At 40.1% G+C, this 17,932-nt stretch overlaps 1 protein-coding gene across 2 annotated transcripts in view; it reads right to left on the reverse strand.

The window, feature by feature from the left end:
- The window catches only part of TNPO1 (transportin 1), a 101,540-nt gene extending 84,802 nt beyond the window's left edge, over nt 1–16,738 (reverse strand). The window contains exon 1 of one of the 2 annotated variants that reach the window (XM_053588968.1): nt 16,577–16,738. In XM_053588968.1, the coding sequence (XP_053444943.1) occupies nt 16,577–16,591 (15 nt within the window). In that variant the 5' untranslated portion in view covers nt 16,592–16,738. The remainder of the gene's footprint in view (nt 1–16,576) is intronic. The other variant, XM_053588982.1, reaches the window with a different exon arrangement.
- Nucleotides 16,739–17,932: the final 1,194 nt, after the last annotated feature.

The following is a 17,932-nucleotide window of genomic DNA, read 5'->3' on the forward strand; positions in this document are numbered from 1 at the left end:
TGGATGCCTGTAGTCCAGCTACTTGGGAGGCTGAGGCAAGAGAATTGCTTAAGCCCAAGAGTTTGAGGTTGCTGTGAGCTTTGATGCAACAGCACTCTACCAGGGTGACAGCTTGAGACTCCGTCTCAAACAAAAAAAAAGAAAGAAAAAATGCTCATTATCTTTAATCATCAGAGAAATGCAAATCAAAACCACTTTGAGATATCACCTAACTCTAGTTAAGATTAGCCCACATCACAAAATCCCAAAATTGTAGATGCTGATGTGGATGTGGAGAGAAGGGAACACTTCTACACTGCTGGTGGGATTGCAAAGTAATACACCCTTTTTGGAAAGAAGTATGGAGAATTCTCAAGGACTAAAAGTTAACCTACCGTTTGATCCTGTAATCACATTACTAGCTACCTACGCAGATTAACAAAAAATCATTTTACAAAAAAGATGTTTGCACCAGAATGTTTACTGCAGCCCAATTCGTAATTGCCAAGTCATGGAAGCAGCTCAAAGGCCCATCAACCCATGAATGGATTAACAAATTGTAGTATATGTACACAATGGAATATAATGCAGCCATAAAAAGATAGAGACTTTACATCTTTTATGTTTACCTAGGAGCTAGAAAACATTCTTCTTAGTGAAGTATCTCAAGAATGAAAAAAAAGTATCCCATATATTCAATACTATTATGAAACTAATATATAATCATTTACGCATTCATTCAAATGACAAAACACAACTATAGTCCAGAAAGAAGGAAGAGAAAGGAGAGAAAGGAGGGAGAGGAGGGGACAGGGTGAGTGGAGGGAGCATATGTGGTAGGATCTCATCTAATGTGCACAATGCAAGGGTACATTTCAAAACAACTAAGAGTATATCATAAATGTCTTAACACAAAAAGTGAGGTAATGGTTAACCAGTTTGATTTAAGCATTCCATATTGTATATCAAATTATCTCACTGTACCCCATAAATGTATACGGTTATATTTAATGAAAATTAAAGAATGTAAGTAAAAAATAAAATTAAAAAAATTCATGTAATACTTAATCCATATTATTTAGTTAATAAATTATTGTTATAGTTAATAAAATATACCAGTTAACTCTTGATTATATACTCTTATAAAAGTACCCATATATTCTAGACTAGAAGGAACTCCATATATTCAATAAGAAAACATTGTTTACTTGTACGTACAATAATTCATAGCTGGAAATTACAAATATAGTATAACAACAAAAAGTCTGAAATAAGAAGATGACAAGTAGGAAATTCCTAGGACTTCATAACTTAGTGAACTTAAGTTATTAAATTTGAATTTCAATATGTGGCTAGGCATTTGACTAACTTGACTCATAAGCCTTTGAGATGTTCAGGTGTTCATATCCCCTAGAATCAGATAATAATTTTACCTGAAATTACAATTCTGCCCTGGTCGTTGAGCTACTCAAACTCTACTATAATCACGCTGAAGTATGAATATGTATATTCTATTTTACAAATAAAACGTGCCTGCCGTGTACCTAACCAGCAAGTACCAATACTAAAACAAAAGCATCTAGCCTGTGGGTGCCGTAGTTCACACCTGTAATCCTAGCAGTCCACAAGGCCAAGGCAGGTGGATTGCTTGAAGTCAGGGGTTTGAAACCAGTCTGAGCAAGAGCCAGTCTCTACTAAAAATAGAAAAATTAGGCTGAGATAGTAGATCTCCTGAGCTCAAGAGTTTGAAGTTGCAGTGAGCTAAGAAATTGCCACTGCACTCTACTCGGAGTGACAGGGGAAGACTCAGTCTCAAAAAAAAAAAAAAAAAAAAAGGAAGCCTCTCTATCTAGCCCACTAGGATGTAAGTTTAAGATAAAGTTAGAATTTTTGTTTGTTAGAGCCTTTTCTTTTCCCATGCTTCATTCATCTTTTTATTTCTCTACTGGCTCTTAAGCTTCTCTACCAAATTTCTATATTAAATATTAAAACTACCATACTACTTCTCGTGATTCAGAGCTTACTACCTATGCTAAAACAAGACCTCAGAAAAATTTCCCACCTTCACAATCCCTCCACTGTTTCACCCTTTACTTATTTGGGCAGGGGTGTCAGGCCAAGGGAAGGATGATGTCCATAAACTTGAATTCACAGCTACAACCTGTCTGGAGCTAACAGCCCAATGTAACTTCATGGGTCTTTAAGTCTTCTGGGCCATGAAGAACCAAAATAACAGGAAAAAAGAAGGGGCTTCAGGAATCTGGGCCACTAATTTCAGTTCTCTGCTTTAAGAATAGCTAGCTGGGCAATCCTGTAACTTACCCTCACTTACTTTCTCACCTATAAAGCAAAGTTCCTTTCAACTTCTACAGGTAAAACATTTAGTTGACTATAAATAATGAATCTCGTCATACTCTACATTCAAAAGCCAGCCTTACTAGTTTCTTTTATATTTACTACTGAAATGCTAGCCTTCAGAGAAACCTGTATTCAACTCGATTGTCCAAGTGTAGTTCTGGGACTACTAAATTACCACAATGAAAGTAGTTTGGGGACTACTGAATTACCAGAATTAAAGCTACCTTTCACTTGATTCTTTCAACAAACACATGTACACAGGCTCCTGTGAAAAGGTACAGTACCTTAGGTCACATTTAATAGCAAGAACAATCTTTGGTTGAAAATATCATAGAAAAATGTCCACCATAACTTGTGTTTTTACCTAAAAGTAGTACTTTATTCATTATCCTCTCAAAACTGTGTGATATAAAACTACACAAAACATTATTGAACCAGAAATCCAATTTCAATTCTGGAGCACCTGCGGTTTCAATGGTTCAACCATTAATGTTCTTTCCCTAAATTAAGCCTTATAATATTTTCTAATAAAGGTTTGACATACACCATTTCTTGAGCTGAAACAAACACTTCTTGAAACACACTAGAACTCTTGAGAGACCATGTCCATATACTACTGCCAACTCAACCCTACCACAAGAAGAATTAGCTTTCTTTTTACCTTTCTAAACAATTACCGTAGTACCAATAACTGTGAAAATATTGCTTATGCCAAAGGCCGATGTTTAAATATCTTTACTTTTCTTATTCTTCCTTCTGTCCTACTTATCAGGGTGACAGAGAATTATAATACAGGTCCAGAAATTTACAAATCTTTTTGACATAAGAATCTTTGCCTCTGATCTATATATTTAACCTGTCTACTTCAAGTAAGAAATTTCAGATTTTTTCATGTACTATGTGGAAGTTACTGTATATAGTACTTAAAGGTACAAATCCGAGAGTCCCTATGCTTGACTTTTGAGTTCTGGCTCTGCCACTTATTAGTCATGAAAGGAATAATTAACCTATCATCTATAAAATGAGATCATTAGTCATACCTACATCCCACAGGGCTGTTATGAGGATAAAATGACCAAGTTCTGTCTTTTAAAAAAATACCTCTCAGGCGGCACCCATAGCACAGGGGTTATAGTGCTGGCCACATATACGAAGGCTAGCAGGTTCAAACCCGGCCTGGGCCAGCTAAACAACAATGACAACTGCAACAAAAAATAGCTGGGTGTTGTGGCGGGCACCTGTAGTCCCAGGAACTTGGGAGGCTGAGGCAAGAGAATCACTTAAGCCTAAGAGTTTTAGGTTGCTGTGAGCTGTGATGGCACAGCACTCTACTGAGGGTGACATAGTGAGACTCTGCCTCAAAAAAACCTCTCTCTAAAAAGACATGAAACCTAAATGTAATATAAAACCCTAGACCAGACTAAGATGTAGGATGTTACTGAGACAATTGACAAAATTGTAATATGGACTGTAAAAAACTAAATTTCCTTAATTTGCCAACTGCATGTGGTTTCTCAAGAGAATACCCTGGCTTTTAGGAAATATACATCAAAGTATTAAGGGCTAAAGATGTATGCAGCCTACTTTCAAATGATCAAAAAAAAAAAAAAATGAGTGTATTATTGGGAAAGAGGAAAAAAAAACAAATGGAACAAAATGTTACCAACTGGGGAATCCAGGCAAAGTGTATTTGGGAGTTCTCTGAATTATTCTCGTAACCTTTCTGTAAGTTTAAAATTATTTAAAAATTGTTACCTTAAAAATCCAGCTTTGACTCTGTTCACCCTCCCCTACTACTTAATCTCTCCATTCCCTTCCATTCACAGAAATACCATGAAAGTCACCCTCTCCCCTACTCCATTCTACTGACAGGTTTTCATGTTGCCAAACCCAACAATTTTTTCTTGGCCTCATTTTAATTTCTTAAGAGTTCTGAACACAGGTGACCACTCTTTCACCCACCTCTTTGCTTGTGGTTCCACTTGTCCTTAGTTTTCCATTTATCTCACTGGTTGCTCTTTGTCATTTTCTTTCCTGGCTCCCCATCCCTCAACATCCTAGGTCCCTTTCTTTTCTCTATTTACATAACCTCATCTAGTCTGTGCCATTAAATAGCACTCTAAATTCCAGACTCAAGTAGCCAACGTCTTACAAGATATATACACTTGTTTATTAAATGGGCATCTCAAACTTTGCTGGCTAAAACAGAACTTTTTTTTCCCTAATCTTTTTTTTTAAAGAGATGAGGCCTCCCTATGTTGCCCAGGCTGGTATTGAACTCTTGGCTTCAAGCAATCTTCCTGCCTCAGCTTCAACAGAAGCTGGGACTACAAGCCTCAGCCACTGTGCTGGGATCCGAAACATCTCGATTCCCTTCTTCCTCCCATCATTCAAAACTGCTCCTCCCCCTCCTGCCTATTATCATTGTCACTAGTTTTTACTTAGTTGTTCAGGTCAAATATATAGATCAGAGGCAATGATTTTTATTTCCCTCATATCCCACATCAGCAGCCAGTGGTTTCAAAATATACTCTCAAAATATGCTCTGAGTCTGACTACTTCCCACCCTCTCCACTGTCCACCCTAGTTCAGATGGTCTACTAGAATAGATTTCCCTGCCTCCTCTTTTGTTCTCTCACAGCCCGTTCTCTGAGACAAAGCAGCAAAATTGATCTTGTCATTAACCTGCAATTAAATGTCTTCCCTCCATCAAAACCATACAATGGTTTCCTATCATACTTACAATAAAACCTTACATCCTTACAGCTTACAAAACTTTATCTAATTTGGGCCCATGCCTATTTCTCTAAACTCATCTCCTAGCAATCTTGTCCCCTTTCTTCATTATGTTCCAGTTTCACTGGTTTTCTTCCAGTTCCCCAATCAGGCTAAACTTGTTCCCACACGAAGGCCTGTACTTTTATTCACACTTTTGCCAAATATTCATATTGCTCACTCCTTTCCCTCATCCAGATTTACTGCTAAAACACTTAAAAAAGGCAAAAGTCCTCTTCCCTCCCTCCCCAACCTGCTACTACTTCCTCTCATTGCTTGTTCTGTTTTGTGAGACAGTCTCTCAAGCTGTCACCCTGGGTAGTGCCCTGGCATCACAGCTCACAGCAACCTCAAACTCTTGGGCTCAAGTGATTCTCTTGCCTCAGCCTCCCAAGTAGCTGGAACTACAGGTGCCCACCATAATGCCCAGCTATTTTGTTGTTGTTGTTGCAGTTGTCATTGTTGTTTTAGCTGGGCTGGGCCATGTTTGAACCCACCAGCCTTGATGTACGTGGCCAGCATCCTACCCACTGAGATATGGGCACTGCCATCATTGCTTTATTTTTTTATTTTTTTTTTGTAGAGACAGAGTCTCACTGTACCGCCCTCGGGTAGAGTGCCGTGGCGTCACACGGCTCACAGCAACCTCTTACTCTTGGGCTTATGCGATTCTCTTGCCTCAGCCTCCGGAGCAGCTGGGACTACAGGCGCCCGCCACAACGCCTGGCTATTTTTTTTGTTGTAGTTTGGCCGGGGCTGGGTTTGAACCCGCCACCCTCGGCATATGGGGCCGGCGCCCTACTCACTGAGCCACAGGCGCCGCCCATTGCTTTATTTTTTTAATAGCCATTTTTCCCTTCTCATTAAAACTAATTTTAAAGTAAAAAATTAATGTGACTGTTTCTCATTATTAAAAAAAGGAAAAGCAAACAATACAGATGAACTTCAAGCTCCCTGCAATTACCTCTCTTAATCCCCTCCCCAAAAGTACTCATTTGATATGTATCCTTGTAGAGCTCTTCTTTGTCCATTTAAATACATAAGTATCTGTAGAAACAAAAATGTTTTATTTCTGTTCTATAACAAACTTCAAAATACGCCCCTGGAATAGCTGGGCGTTGTGGCGGGCACCTGTAGTCCCAGCTACTTGGGAGGCTGAGGCAAGAGAACTGCTTTAGCCCAGGAGCTGGAGGTTGCTGTGAGCTGTGATGCCAGAGCACTCTACCCAGGGCGACAGCTTGAGGCTCTGTCTCAAAAAAAAAAAAAAAAAAAAAAAAAAAAAAAATGCCCTTGGTTTCCTAGCCATTATAGGTATATTCATTATTAATCGCAGTTTATTGATAAACACAATCTATTTATAATTTTGCACAATCACAAACCATTCATTTAACAAATAATTACTACATTCAGGCACTATTATAGTTGCTGCAGACGTAGCAATAAATAAAACAAAGAGAGTTCAAGACCAACCTGAGCAGTGTTATCTCTAAGAAAAAAAACAAGTTAGCCAAGCATGGTGGTATGCACTTGTAGTCCCAGCTATCCGAGAGGCTGAGGTAGGAGGACTGCATGAGCCCAGGAGTTTGAGGCTGCAGTGAGCTATGATGGCACCACTATACTCCAGCCTGTGACAGACTGAGACCCTATTTCTTTTTTTTTTTTTTTTTTGGCCAGGGCTGGGTTTGAACCCACCACCTCCGGCATATGGGACCGGCGCCCTACTCCTTGAGCCACAGGTGCCACCCATGAGACCCTATTTCTAAAAAAGCAAAGACCAAAAAAATAAGGATATCTGCCCTTTTGAAGCTTGCATTCTCGTGGGAGGAGAAAGACGATAAACAGTAAAATATATACTTTTTATGAAAAGGATCAGATACTAAACATTTCAGGCTTTACAGGCCACATTTGTCTGTCATAGATTTTTTTTGCTTTAACAACCCTTTAAAAACGTCAAAACATTCTTAGCTTATAGGTTGTCAAGAACAGGCCAGAAGCTTATGAAGCTGTGGTTTGCTAACCCTTGAGATATGTGTTAGGAGGTAGTGTGTGCTATGCAAAAAGCAAAAATGACTTCAGGCTAAGAGGGGTTGGGAGGAGAGCAAAATAGGATGTAGTGTAGGGTGTTTAGAGAAAATAAGATCTGAGCAAAAGTTCATAGGTGAGGCCACTGAGCCAAGCAGGTATTTGGAAGAAGTACATTACAGATAGTGGAGCCCGCTAACGCAAAGGTCCTAAAGTAGGAACCTGACAGAAATGTTTAAGATACAGCAAGGAAGCCAGTAAATAAGAGGAGAAAGCAGTAGTAGAAAATGAGGTCAGGAAGGTAAGGGGAAAGGGGAGTGGGTTTGGCAGATTATGTATAGTCTTATAGGCTATTGTAAGGACTGGCCTTTTCTGAGTGAACAAGAGATGAGGTCTTAGTTCCTTTTGGATGCCTTAACAAAATACTAGTTTATAAGCAATAGAAATTTGTTTCTCACAGTTCCGGAGGCTGAGAAGTCCAAAACCAAGGCATGTTCAGTATCTGGTGAGTGCTTGTTTTTAGCTCATAGACAGCTCCTCCTTTTGTGTGTCCTCAAGAAATAAAGAGTAATGTATCTCTCTAGGACCTCTTTTATAAGGGCACTAATCCTATTCATAAGTATTCCACTCCCATGACCTAATGGCCTCCCAAAGATCTCATTTCCTAATAGTGTCACCTTGGGGGTAAGGATTTCAACATATGAATTTTAAGAAGACACATACATTCAGTCAGACCACACCAGGAGCCACTGCAGGGCTTTAAATGTATAAGAGTCAGAGACTCTAAATTTGTAAAAGGCTTGAGAAAATACTGTGAGGAGTGTATGTATGATGAGCAGACCAGGTAGCAATCCATTTTAGGAATCTAACAAGAGATGACGGTAGCAGCTTGAACCAGGGTTGTGGTAGTGGGAGGTGATGAGGCATGGTAGAATTTTGAATTTTGATGATACAGAAAACAAGACTGTTCTCAAAGGATGAATGTGAAGCATGAAATAAGTAAAATAAAAAATAATGCCAAGATTCCTGAGTTATAGAAGGTTAGAGTTACCACTGATAGAAAGGGGGAAGTCTATGGGTAAAGCAGGCATTGGGGAGGAAGCTCAGGAGTTTAGTTTTTGATATGTTAAGTTTTATATTTTAAGACATTCAGGTAGAAATGTTGACTAGGTAGTTGTACATATAAGACTGGGATTAGAAAGAGGAGCTAAAGATCCAAATTTAGGCATCATTGTCATTTAAAGGCATGAGACTACACAAGATTACCAACTGAATAAGTATAGATAAAAACAAATAAACAACAACAAAAAAATAAGGACTAAAAAGCCAACAGTAAGAGATCAGTGAAAGAAAGGCAAAGGAGAATTACAAGGAGCCAGCACTGAGGCAGGAGATAACTAGGAGTGTGTAGTGTCCTAGAAGGCAAAGAAGAAATGGTTTCAAGGCTAAGTAAGGGAAGCAAATAGTTGTGTCAAATGCTGCTGATAAGTCAAGTATAATGAAGATAATCAATGACATGGCAGTGAGCAATTTGGAGGAATCAGTGTATGTGGGAATTGTCCAGATTATTCTCACAACTTTTCTGTAAGTTTAAAATCATTATAAAACATCTTACAAACCCAGCTTTGACTCTGTTTGCCCTCCACTATTACTCAATTTCTCCACACCCCTCCATTCACAGAAACATCTTAAAACTGGTGTACAGTTACCAATTGAAGAACCTGAAGAGCCATTTCTGCAGGAGTGATGCACACAAAGGCCTGACTTAGGGGGTTTAACAGAGCACTGGAGGAGAAATCTCGGCAAGTATAGACAAACTCTTTTGAGAAATACTGCTTCAAAAGGAAACAAAAAATTGGGGAAACAGGTGATAAAGAAGTGATTCAAGTTTTTAAGGTTTTTAAAATGGGAGAAATAATAGCACATCTGTTTGCTGTTAGAAATGATTCAACAGGGCGGTGCCTGTGGCTCAGTCAGTAAGGCGCCGGCCCCATATACCAAGGGTGGCGGGTTCAAACCCAGCTCTGGCCAAACTGCAACCAAAAAACAGCTGGGCGTTGTGGCGGGCGCCTGTAGTCCCAGCTACTCGGGAGGCTGAGGCAGGAGAATCGCTTAAGCCCAGGAGTTGGAGGTTGCTGTGAGCTGTGTGACGCCACGGCACTCTACCGAGGGCCATAAAGTGAGACTCTGTCTCTACAAAAAAAAAAAAAAGAAATGATTCAACAGAACAAAATTGAATGATGTGGAAGGAGAGAAAAGAAGCTGAAGCAATGTCCTTGGGCAGATGAAGGAAAATGGAATCTACTACAAAAGCAGACATATACATGAATGGTTAATCTAAGGTAACAGGCATGGAAACAGCATGTACTGATGCAGATGGGGACGTGCGAGGGGGTCTCTTCTGCTTAATTTTCTTAGCAACGTAGGAAGCAAAGTAGAAAATGAGGACAGGAAAAGAGATATAGAAGATTTGAGGAAAAGAATATATGAGATACTCGTTGAGAAGAGAGGGAAAGAGAACAAACCAGGAAAATACAGTTATGACCACTGGGCAGCATAAAGGACCCACCTGAGGTTTGTGGTTGAGTGTTTTCTTCTGTCCACACTCAGTTACATAGGGGCAAATGGAAAAAAAAAAGCAAGGTGCAGCTTTTAACTAGGGCTCTGGTTTTGCCAAATAAGCAAAGAGCAAGGAAGGCGATCTGAAGGAGTCATGAAAATGATTAACCATACAATGTAAATTGAGTAAATTCATGTAAAAGTGAAAACATCAAGAGGGTAAGTGGCAGGGTTAACAATAACAGGATCAATGGGTTAGAGATTCCACTGGGGTCAGCAAATGGTTGGGGTTGAAATACTAAGAATAAACTGCAAAAATAAGTAGTGGTCACAGAGTAAAACATGCTACAGTAACTATGGAGGGACTGAAGTCACTAACCACACAAGAGGGTATCACTGTGGGAATGTGTGGCTGAGGTAGGGTAGATGGGAAGCACTGAAGAGAGGTCTAGGAAATGAGACGTCAGGGTATTGGAAGGATCAGTTTACAAAGGTTCTTGTCAATTTCACTGTAAAGACCAAGATGGTTTTAGAGAGAAGAACAGGGAACCTTTATGACATAACCCAAAGCTGAGAATTTCAGAAAGGGAGAAAGAACAGACTGAGAGCAATAAAGAAAGTTGTGGCAGATACCTTTCCCATCTCTAAGAATACTGGTAAGGGAAAGCTTCAGAAAGAACAAACAAAACCTGCTATAAATGTAGAGTGGAGGAGAGTAAAGTTTGTATTAGAGCAAGAAAATGAAGGGAAATAAACGTTTAAGATTAGGTAGAGACTGGATTTTGCAGATGATGGCAGTAATTTCCAGAAGGCACAGTACAAGGACATGAAGACTTGAAGAGGGGTTTAAAAACAATAAAGTATAGATCCTTTTATAAATGGAGTGCTGGAGATGAAAGGGGACCTCAAAGTCTGGATGTTCTCTGGTTATGACAAACAATAACCCTGCACCCATGACTCCTCATATAGTCGGGTATGAGGGAAATGGAAACTGCTAGGTCAAAAATGTTTTGACTTTAATATAGCTGTACTGATTTATTCAATGAATGAATTTCTGTACAATCTTGTCAATACTTACAAACCTTTTTCACTTTTGCCAGTATGAATAAAAAAAAAAAAAAATTACGGGCGGTGCCTGTGGCTCAAAGGAGTAAGGTGCCAGCCCCATATGCTGGAGGTGGCGGGTTCAAACCCAGCCCCGGCCAAAAACTGCAAAAAGAAAAAAAATAAATAAAATAAATAAAAATAAAAATAAAAATAAATAAATAAATAAAAAATTACTGCTTTACTTTTCATTTCTCTACTGGTGAGGTAGAGAATTATTTCATGTTTACTGCCTAGCTATTTAAACCTTTAAAAAATTGAGTTTTCTTCGCTTTTCTTACTATTTATAGTGCTTTAAAAAAAATCTATTTAAAAAAAATAAAACATTGGCCGGGCGCGGTGGCTCACACCTGTAATCCTAGCACTCTGGGAGGCCAAGGCGGGTGGATTGCTTGCGCTCACAAGACCAGCCTGAGCAAGAGCGAGACCCTGTCTCTACTAAAAATATAAAAACTGAGGCAAGATGATCACTTGAGCCCAGGAGTTGGAGGTTGCTGTGAGCCATGATGCTGTGGCACTCTATTCAGGGGACAGCTTGAGACTCTGTCTCAAAAAAATAAATAAAAATAATAAATAAATAAAACATCTGGCCAGGCGCAGTGGCTCACACCTATAATCCTAGCATTCTGGGAGGCCAAGATTGCTTGAGCTAATGAGTTCGAGACCCTGTCTCTTAACAACAGCCGGGAATTGTGGCAGATGCCTGTAGTACCAGGCAAGAGGATCACCTGAGCCCAAGACTTTGAGGTTGCTGTGAGTTACAATGCCATGGCACTCTACCAAGGGCAAGAAAGTGAGACTCTGTCTCAAAAATAAATAAATAAATAAAATGAAACATCTATTTTATTCTGCTCTTAATGATTCACAGAAATCAATGTTCTAAATTCCCCATTTCAGACCTCTCTTAACTCATGCTAAGGTGATACAGGCTCAGTGGGTTGTTTCTCCCCCAAATCTCTTTCTACTACATACCAGAGGTTGTTAATCAAGGCCCACAGGTCAAAGCTGGCCACAATCATTAGTTTCCTATCTGTAGAAAATATCTTACTATCAGGCTTTTTACAGAAGAAATTTATGGACCCAGGTGCTATACCTTTCAGGATCCCTAAACTACTTAAAGAATTCCAAGAGCAAAGCAGGTCCTTATCTTTGCTGATATATTCCCTGAAAAGCTGCTCCTTGTTCGCAAAATGCCCCAGACATTCCCCCTAACTCTCTTCAAAGAATCTGCCACTGGCCTTCTCCGGTGTCTCCTCAGATTTATATCATAAAAACTGAATTATATATAAAAACAAAAACAAAAAACTGAATTATACTTATGGCACCTGTTTGTTTACATTTCTGCTACTCCACTACTACGGAAAGCTTGTTGAGTACAAGAAATAATTCCAGCACTACTAAATGGCACACAAAATCTTTCATGGGTTGCTATCTTTCTCATCATTTCCTACGAGAAATAGTTCTCACAGGAACTCTGAAGGGCATGTTCTCCTATACGCCAACCAAAATAAACTACTTATTGTTGAAAATATTTAATGAAATAATATTTCTAATGGCAGTGTAATGATCAATAGCTCTAAAAATTTATTTCTTTAAAATTTTGGTGGGTACCTTCCTAATTATTTATAAATAATATTCATGATTTGCTGAAATGTTTCGCTTCTCTAGTAAAGACAAAAGCAGTGAATCTTGCCATTTCAGGGATCTACCCTCTTCAGCTCTGGTAGTAATTTAAGCATCTAGGATAAAGGGACTCCGCTGATAGATTATTTTACTAATGGCTTCAGAGACAACTATAAATTGCAGCTCAAATGTGTTATGTGTTTGTTTCTTGGCCCTAATTTTCAGAATAAAATTATTCTCCTATGTCTTGTAGATAGTTTTATTCTTATCTGGAACATTATTATTTTTTCCTTATTTTCCCCTGAAGATTTCATTTACCAGGTTTTTTTTTTTTTTTTGGAGACAGAGTCTCACTACATCGCCCTCAGTAGGGTGCTGTGGCATCACAGCTCACAGCAACCTCAAACTCTCAGGCTTAAGCAATTCTCTTGCCTCAGCCTCCCAAGTAGCTGGGACTACAGGCACCCACAACAACACCTGGCTTTTTTTTTTGTTGTAGTTGCCATAGTTGTTTGGCAGGCCCGGGCTGGGATTGAACCCACTAGCCCCAGTGTACGTGGCTGGTGCCCTAGCCGCTGAACTATAGATGCTGAGCCACATATAGTAAAGTCTTGACTGTGAAAAAATCCAACAAGCTCAGAAAAAATATTAGAAGCAAATGCACCAAAGGGCTTACATTAATTATCATACAGGCCTGATATTGGTGATTTTCATTATTTTATGATTTTCTATAGTTTTCTCTTATAATTAACAATGATAATGATATAATAATAGCAGTTATTATTTATGGAACACTTACTACATGCCAGGCCCAGTTTTAAGAGCTTATTGTATTAACTCATTTAATCTTCATAACATTATGAGATTTTAAAAAAGTAAGATTAAGTAACATGCCCAAGGTCACACAAATAATTACAGAAGGTACCAAAATTTGAATCCAAGTAGTCTGGCTGGCTTTAAGCCACCTACTCCCTAGACTACACTAATTTTGTTTTGTTTTAAAATTTTAACCATTAAAAAGGTGGTCTTCACAGTTACCAGCTTTCTTTCAGTACTATGTTCAAATATTGCTCTGCCATCTGCTTTTTGGAATAAGATGTAGCCACCATTCCTGTACAGTTTCTATCCACCCCAGAAAATTCTAAGACTAACAAAAAACAAAACAAAAAAATGACAAGACAAATCTGAATCCCTATTTCTGGTTTTAATATCTCATTTGACCACTGACATTCTGGAACTCTAACATTCTTACTTATTACACCAACTGACAATACTTCAAGGAATCCTTATCTAGTATGGAGATTTTAAGAGTAACCCAATCAAACTTGGATTTCCAGAACCTCCCTAAATTATTACCTGGCCATATAACTACAAATCACTGTTCCACTGCTATGGTTTGGGTATTGTCTGTCCCCACCAAAACTCAAGTTGAAATATGGAACTCAAGTTCCAAATGTGGTGTTATTGAGAGGTGGAGCCTAGTGGGACGTGTTTGGCAGGGAGGAGGAGGGAATCCCTCAGGAATGGTTTGGTGCTGTTTTCTCCTTAGTGAGGTCTCTCTCTCCTTTCTCTCTTAAATGGATTAGTTCTCACGGGAATGCATTAGTTCCCTGACAATGGGTTGTCATAAAGCCAGAACCCCCACTCAGGTTTCCCCCTCTTTGTGGGTCTGCTTCCACTTGACTTTCTCCAACATTTTATAGACAGGCAGCACCAAAAGCCGACCAGACGGCGGCGCCATGCTTCTTGTACTTCCCAGCCTGTAGAACTACGGGTTAAAATAACCCTCTTCTCTTTATAAATTACCCAGTCTCAGGTATTTTTTTACAGCAACACAAAACTGACTCAAAGACCATTCTTGCAAACATTTATCTTCCCTTGTGAAGTTCAACCCCTCTACATCCCAGGAGATCCCTCACCTGCCAACTCACCAGCTATCTACTATGGCACTGGCTGAACAGACCAACTGAAAAAAAAAAAAAGATCCTCAATATTAGGGGAATTTCACTGTCTCTGATCCTTCCACTCTGAAGACGGCATTGTTCTTCATCATTTTTAAAACCTCATCAGTTAATCAATCATTTTCTTTCAGCTTTCTCATCCTTTTGCTGGTAAACATAACTGTTTAGAGGAAATTTCTGGCATGAATATGCATTCACGTATCAATCTCAGAAAGAAATATTCATAATTTATACCGTGGCCTATAAAAATTACCCCCACTTAACTACAGTGCTCCTATCTGCAGTTTATACTTGATAAATCTATTTTATTACTATGTTATTTGGTTTGGCTTTATTACCAGTTTTCCTTTAAAAAAAAGTTTGCAGAATCCAACATGGTTAAAATCCAAGAACTTCTAAATATATAAGTAGAATATATATATATATATAAATGTATATATATTCTATATATAGAATATATATATTCTATTCTATATATAGAATATATATACATTTCAAGGTAGTATGACATTTACAGCATTTAGCAAAATGGAGTTCACATGACAACTTTAACATACATAAATAAGGAAAATCAGTCATAAAAACAAAGAAAACAATAACAAGTGTTGATATGGAAAAAAATTTACAACCTGAATCATATCCTTACCAAAATCTTAGCCTGCTCAGATTATAGAGTGGAATATAGGCCACCTGAGAGTGAAGACAGAACTGCAAAAAAGATTTGTATAGATATTTCAGAGGGAGGAATTTAATAATTCCTGACTAGGATAAAGATGCAATCACATGGAGGCTAATTCCAGGGTGGAGGTCCCTTCTAGGAAAAAGAAAATGGAACACTAATACTTCACAAGGCTCCCATTAAATTACATAAAGTAAAAACTGTACAACAAAACTACTATGCATTCGTGAACTGCATATGCTAGGAGTAAAAAGGACCTTCAAACTAATATTTCCCTTTTGCAGTTGTAGGTTTTCCACTTGGTGCAGCCATTCTCTAGAACGACTGGGGTCCAGGGTAGGGTAAAAGTAGAAAACAGAATCTTTCCCCCCCAAACAGAATCCTTCCCTTTTTCACTAAATACAACTTTTTAACCACATATGAAAGCTTTGATATAACAGGAAAACTTAAAATTCAGCTGGAAGTTTTGTTATCCTAAAAACGACCAGGTTAGGACAGCCATTTTACAATCCTCACTTCCAAATAACTACTACACCATACATCTTACATTTAAAAATTATCTTTTTTAAAAAAGTACCAGTTAGGCACTCATCATTTAAGTCATGGCTGTCTCAAACCAGGGCAGTTATTAAGCTTCTTAATGCATCTGTCAACATCAATTTGTGGATCCGATTTCAAATTGCTACATTTACATTTGCTCTGCGACCAAACTGATTACTGATTAAGATAATGGAGTTAAACCGTAAGCAATACTTGCAAAATTTAGTTGACTTTTTAAAATCAGTAAACAACAGGAAATCATTTTTAAAGGAAGAAAGCCATTTTCCAAGCACTTTGTGGTGGCCGGTCTGCTTCTCAGCAGCTGTTCCTTGTTGCGTGTACGCGTGAGAGCCGAGGTAGAAGTGCAAAAACCGCACACCCGCTCATAACCCATTCAGTTACAAACATTAAAATTGTGTAAACATGTCAGGTCAAGAGGCCCCAAGGGGAAAGAACCTCCAGAAGAAAATAGATCAGCAAGCTGAATGGTAGCTGAGACGATAGCTGATGTGTGCGGGCACGGGACACCAGGCGAAGGGGACCAGGGCAGGACAAAGACCGGCCCGTTGCGGGCAGCGTCCCACCGTGCCCAGAACCGGCGGGAAGCAGGCGTCCCGGGCAGCGACTGCAGCACCCAAGGGCCTCCAAACGCCGCGGCTTACAGGCTGGGCAAAAGCTCCCTCGGGCATCACATCCTTCCCTTTCCGCAACCCCTAACCATCTCCAGGCCCTGACCTCGGACACCTGAAGAGCCGCCGCCGTCTGCCCCCTACCCGGGTCCCGCCAGGCGCCTGGGCCGGCAGCTGTTGGGCTTAGAACCGCGCCGCCGCCGCCGCCGAGCTCCAAACGGCCGGGCGGGCACCGGGACGGCGGGCGAGCCCGGGGGCTTTCCGCTTGGCGCGTCAGGCCGCTTCGGAACTCCCTGCCTCCGCTCCCGCCTCTCCAGTCAGGGGCCGCGCACCCTCACGCCACCTACCCGGTCCCACACCATCCCAGAGGCCTCGGGCGCTCAGGCCTTCTGCCGAAGCGGCGTTGCCTCCTGCCGGGGGCCTGAAATGGCTGCGGAACAAAGAGAATCTGGGCTCCGGCGAGCGCCGGTCCGATTGGCCGGGGGGCGGGGCCCGCCGCGGGAACGTTCGGCGGCGGTCGCCTTGGTAACGGCGGCGGGGCTGGGAAAACTGCGGCCTGCGCTCGCGGGGCCCTCGGGGCCTGAGGCTGCGGTTTCTCAGTGGTCTCTGCAGCGTCGGGCTTCGCCCCGGCCAGGGGCTCCCGATTGCTTGCGCCCCCTGCGGTCGGCGCGCTGGCCGGAACCTTCGGCTGGCGGTCGCAGCAGCTGCTGACGCTGCCGGGCGCGCTGGGGCAGCAAGCAAAATGGCCTCCGAGTGTGGTCGCATGCGGGTTGTGCAGGCCCTCCTAGGAAGACGACCCTACCTCTGTCTGAATTCTGCACCCCTGCATCACCCCCAGGTGACAGCCGTGCCCTGGGAGCCTGTTCAACACCGAACATATCCCATAATAATACAGTTCCTCGGTCTCCGATAAAAAGCAGACATGGCTTCGGTAGATAGATGGGGGCTGACGGTTGCTTGTTTAGTACAAAACAGCCTTTTGAGGTATGCTGTATTCAAGTGCAATTTTAACTACTGTAAAGTTAAATTATCTATAAAATTGTCTTACGTTTCCAGGTGTGTATTCATATAAAACTGAATTTTCTTGCTCTTAGCAATAGCAAAGTCTTCTCTCCTTAACCGGCCATCATGAGAAATTAAAATGTCTTCTATTTTCTGAACAGTAAATAATTCAAAATGGGAGTAGACGCTTTTATGCCCAATTGTATAATGGCAATGAATAAATATCAGTTCCTTCCCCCCCGATTATTCATATATAAATTTACTGTATATAAATATTTAAAATTTCCAGAGCTAGGTGATTGTTTTCTAAGGAGGTAATGCTTTGATAATATTCCTCACATGATCAAATGCCAGCAGTTTCGACTATCTTAATTGAAAGTGCTGTATATGTTTTGGAAATGTGTAGCAATTATTGCTTTCCAGGCATATTCTAGATAAAATCACAGTATCTGATACTAGAAAATGTTTTTTTTAATTTTGCTAAGACAAATTTTTTGTTAAACTGTTAATTTTCATTTGTTAACAGCAGCAATTTTACAGGAACGGCTAATTTATTTAACCTAAAATTTGAGACTAAAGGACTTTTTTTATCATTGGGAAATTGAACTTAGCAAGGGAAAATATTTTAAATAACCAAAATACTCACCTGATTTCAGCATTTGCTAATGTTAATTTGATAGCAATTGGAGACAGTAGTGTAC

This window comes from Nycticebus coucang, chromosome 1 (genome assembly GCF_027406575.1).
Source record: "Nycticebus coucang isolate mNycCou1 chromosome 1, mNycCou1.pri, whole genome shotgun sequence".
Classification (NCBI taxonomy): domain Eukaryota; kingdom Metazoa; phylum Chordata; class Mammalia; order Primates; family Lorisidae; genus Nycticebus; species Nycticebus coucang.